The sequence below is a fragment of the Labrus mixtus genome, unplaced genomic scaffold, assembly GCF_963584025.1.
Source record: "Labrus mixtus unplaced genomic scaffold, fLabMix1.1 SCAFFOLD_108, whole genome shotgun sequence".
In the NCBI taxonomy this organism is placed as follows: domain Eukaryota; kingdom Metazoa; phylum Chordata; class Actinopteri; order Labriformes; family Labridae; genus Labrus; species Labrus mixtus.
The window spans coordinates 25,001-27,500 of NW_026870146.1; the positions used below are offsets into that span (position 1 = coordinate 25,001).

Genomic DNA, 2,500 nt, shown 5'->3' on the forward strand with positions numbered 1-2,500 from the left:
TCAGAAGAAGACCACATGTAGGAAGCTGTTACTGCTTCAGACCATTTAACGTCTCCTGACTCCTCTTCCTCAGCTGTTCCTCCAGAGGGAGCGAGCCGCCATCCTGGCTGAGGCGCAGACTGATGACCTCATCAAGGAACCGGCAAAGCCCGCGGATCAGAGCGGGCAGTGGCAGGAAACGGGGGGCGAGATCCAGTGGGTCGCCAACGACACCAACGAGGCGGACAAACCAGAGGAGGACAAGAAGAAGGAGGAGGAGGAGGACGGGGAGCTGGACCTCAACAAAGGTGACCTCACGTCCAAATGTTTTTAAACATTTAACTGAACTGAAAACTAAACCATGAACTTTGTTCACAGCTCTGCAGCACGCAGGGAAGCACATGGAGGACAGCATCGTGGCTTCATACACAGCACTGCTGCTGGGCTGCCTGTGTCAGGGGAGCTCTGTGAGTACACACATATACACACACTGCGTCCACACATTACGCCTCCACCACAATCAGACTGAAGGAGAAACGCCACAGGGGCGTTAATATGGCGTCCTGAAACGGCGCTCTGAACAGGGCTAGTGATGCATTTCATTTGATGTAAAAACTTGTGATGGATTTAAATCATGAAACTCTCCTGATCTTCATTTGACGTCCAGATACTGATTCATATATTCTCTCTCTCTCTCTCCCCCCTCTCCCCTCCTCTCCCCCTCTCTCCCCTCCTCTCTCTCTCTCCCCCTCTCTCTCTCTGTCTCTCTCTCCCCTCCTCTCTCTCTCTCCCCCTCTCTCTCTCTCTCTCTCTCCCCTCCTCTCTCTCTCTCTCCCCCTCTCTCCCCTCCTCTCTCCCCCTCTCCCCCTCTCTCTCTCCCCTCCTCTCTCTCTCTCTCTCACCCTCTCTCCCCTCTCCCCCTCTCTCTCCCCCTCTCTCCCCTCCTCTCTCTCTCTCTCTCACCCTCTCTCCCCTCCCCCTCTCTCTCTCCCCTCTCCCCCTCTCTCTCCCCCTCTCTCCCCTCCTCTCTCTCTCCCCCCTCTCTCTCTCACCCTCTCTCCCCTCTCTCTCTCTCCCCCCCTCTCTCTCTCACCCTCTCTCCCCTCTCTCTCTCTCTCCCCCTCTCTCTCCCCCTCTCTCCCCTCCTCTCTCTCTCACCCCCCCTCTCTCTCCCCCCCTCTCTCCCCTCCCCATCTCTCTCTCCCCCTCTCCCCCTCCCCCCTCTCTCTCCCCCCTCTCTCCCCTCCCCATCTCGCTCTCCCCTCTCTCTCTCCCCCCCTCTCTCCCCTCCCCATCTCTCTCTCCCCCCTCTCTCTCCCCCCCTCTCTCCCCTCCCCATCTCTCTCTCCTCTCTCTCTCCCCCCCTCTCTCCCCCCCTCTCCCCCTCCCCCCTCTCTCTCCCCCCTCTCTCTCTCCCCTCTCTCTCCCCCCCCTTGCAGTTGAATGTGACTACTGTGAGAGAAAACCTGCCTAAAGGAGATTTCTCCATCATGACAGAAATGCTGAAAAAGTTCCTGAACTTCATGAACCTCACAGTGAGTCACCGCTTCACCTCACACCTTTAATAGAAGAAACATTAACCAATCAAATACTTAGAAACATTAACCAATCAAATACTCTCCCCCCCCCAGTGTGACGTGGGCACCACAGGACAGAAGTCGATCTCCAGGATCATCGATTATCTGGAGCACTGTTAGATTGAAGTCACACGTGGTCATCGTCCTCCTCGTCATCGACTGGTCATTCTGAACAGACTCATGAGGAACTGATATTTGATCATCTTAAGCCCCTCCCCCTCCTCCTTTTCTTTGTCCTCTTCTGTGGTTAAAATCTGTTTTTCAGTTTCTCCCTCTGATCAGCTTTATTTTTCTGCCCGCTGTCATGGTTACCCCCCCCCCGCCTGTCGTATCGATCGAGGACAGAGTGGAGCCGGCGTTTTCTGCAGCCTGTCATCAGAGCGCCGTGATAATCATCAAAACAACTCCAACTCTCTCCACGCCGCCGCAGTCTTCTTCTGTGGTTTCTACTTTGACCCCTCCCCTCTGTCGGAGCGAGGCGGTCTGAGGCCGACCAATCACATGCTCAGACAGGGGACTGCAGGGTTTCACGGGGTCTTTGGAGGCGGGTCATCTTCAACCCGTCTCTTTTCCTCCCAGCATGCCACTCTCAGAAGCCGACCTCACACTCGGACTTAACGACCCCGCAGGTCGTAAAAACCGTCTGGAGACTTTGATCTGCGCCACACACCTTTCAAAGAATCGATGGCGTTCTCACTCGACATCAAAGCGCTGCGTGTCAGTGAGACCCGAGGTGTCGACCCACCCCCCTTCAGGTCCATTCAATAACCGCCAACGTGTGCTCGCCGCTCGCTGCTCGTAGAGACACTTCACTATCCGCACCGAGGCAGCCCGTTTGAAACTCCTCCTTCTCACCAGAGGTCAAAGGTCAGATCTGTGGAGCTGTGTCGTAAGGTGAGGTCGGACTTTAAAGGAACGCTTTTATCAAAAATAATCCAACGTCA

General features: G+C 55.4%; 1 protein-coding gene across 2 annotated transcripts in view; it reads left to right on the top strand.

Moving 5' to 3' along the window:
* LOC132963865 (wings apart-like protein homolog) overlaps window positions 1-2,500 on the top strand; it is a 26,000-nt gene that overhangs the window by 21,927 nt on the left and 1,573 nt on the right. For both annotated transcript variants that reach the window (XM_061033587.1, XM_061033588.1), the window contains exons 16-19: window positions 74-287; window positions 358-446; window positions 1,419-1,514; window positions 1,611-2,500. The exon at window positions 1,611-2,500 is cut by the window's right edge and continues 1,573 nt beyond it. In XM_061033587.1, coding sequence (XP_060889570.1) covers window positions 74-287; window positions 358-446; window positions 1,419-1,514; window positions 1,611-1,676 — 465 coding nt within the window. In that variant the 3' untranslated portion in view covers window positions 1,677-2,500. The remainder of the gene's footprint in view (window positions 1-73; window positions 288-357; window positions 447-1,418; window positions 1,515-1,610) is intronic.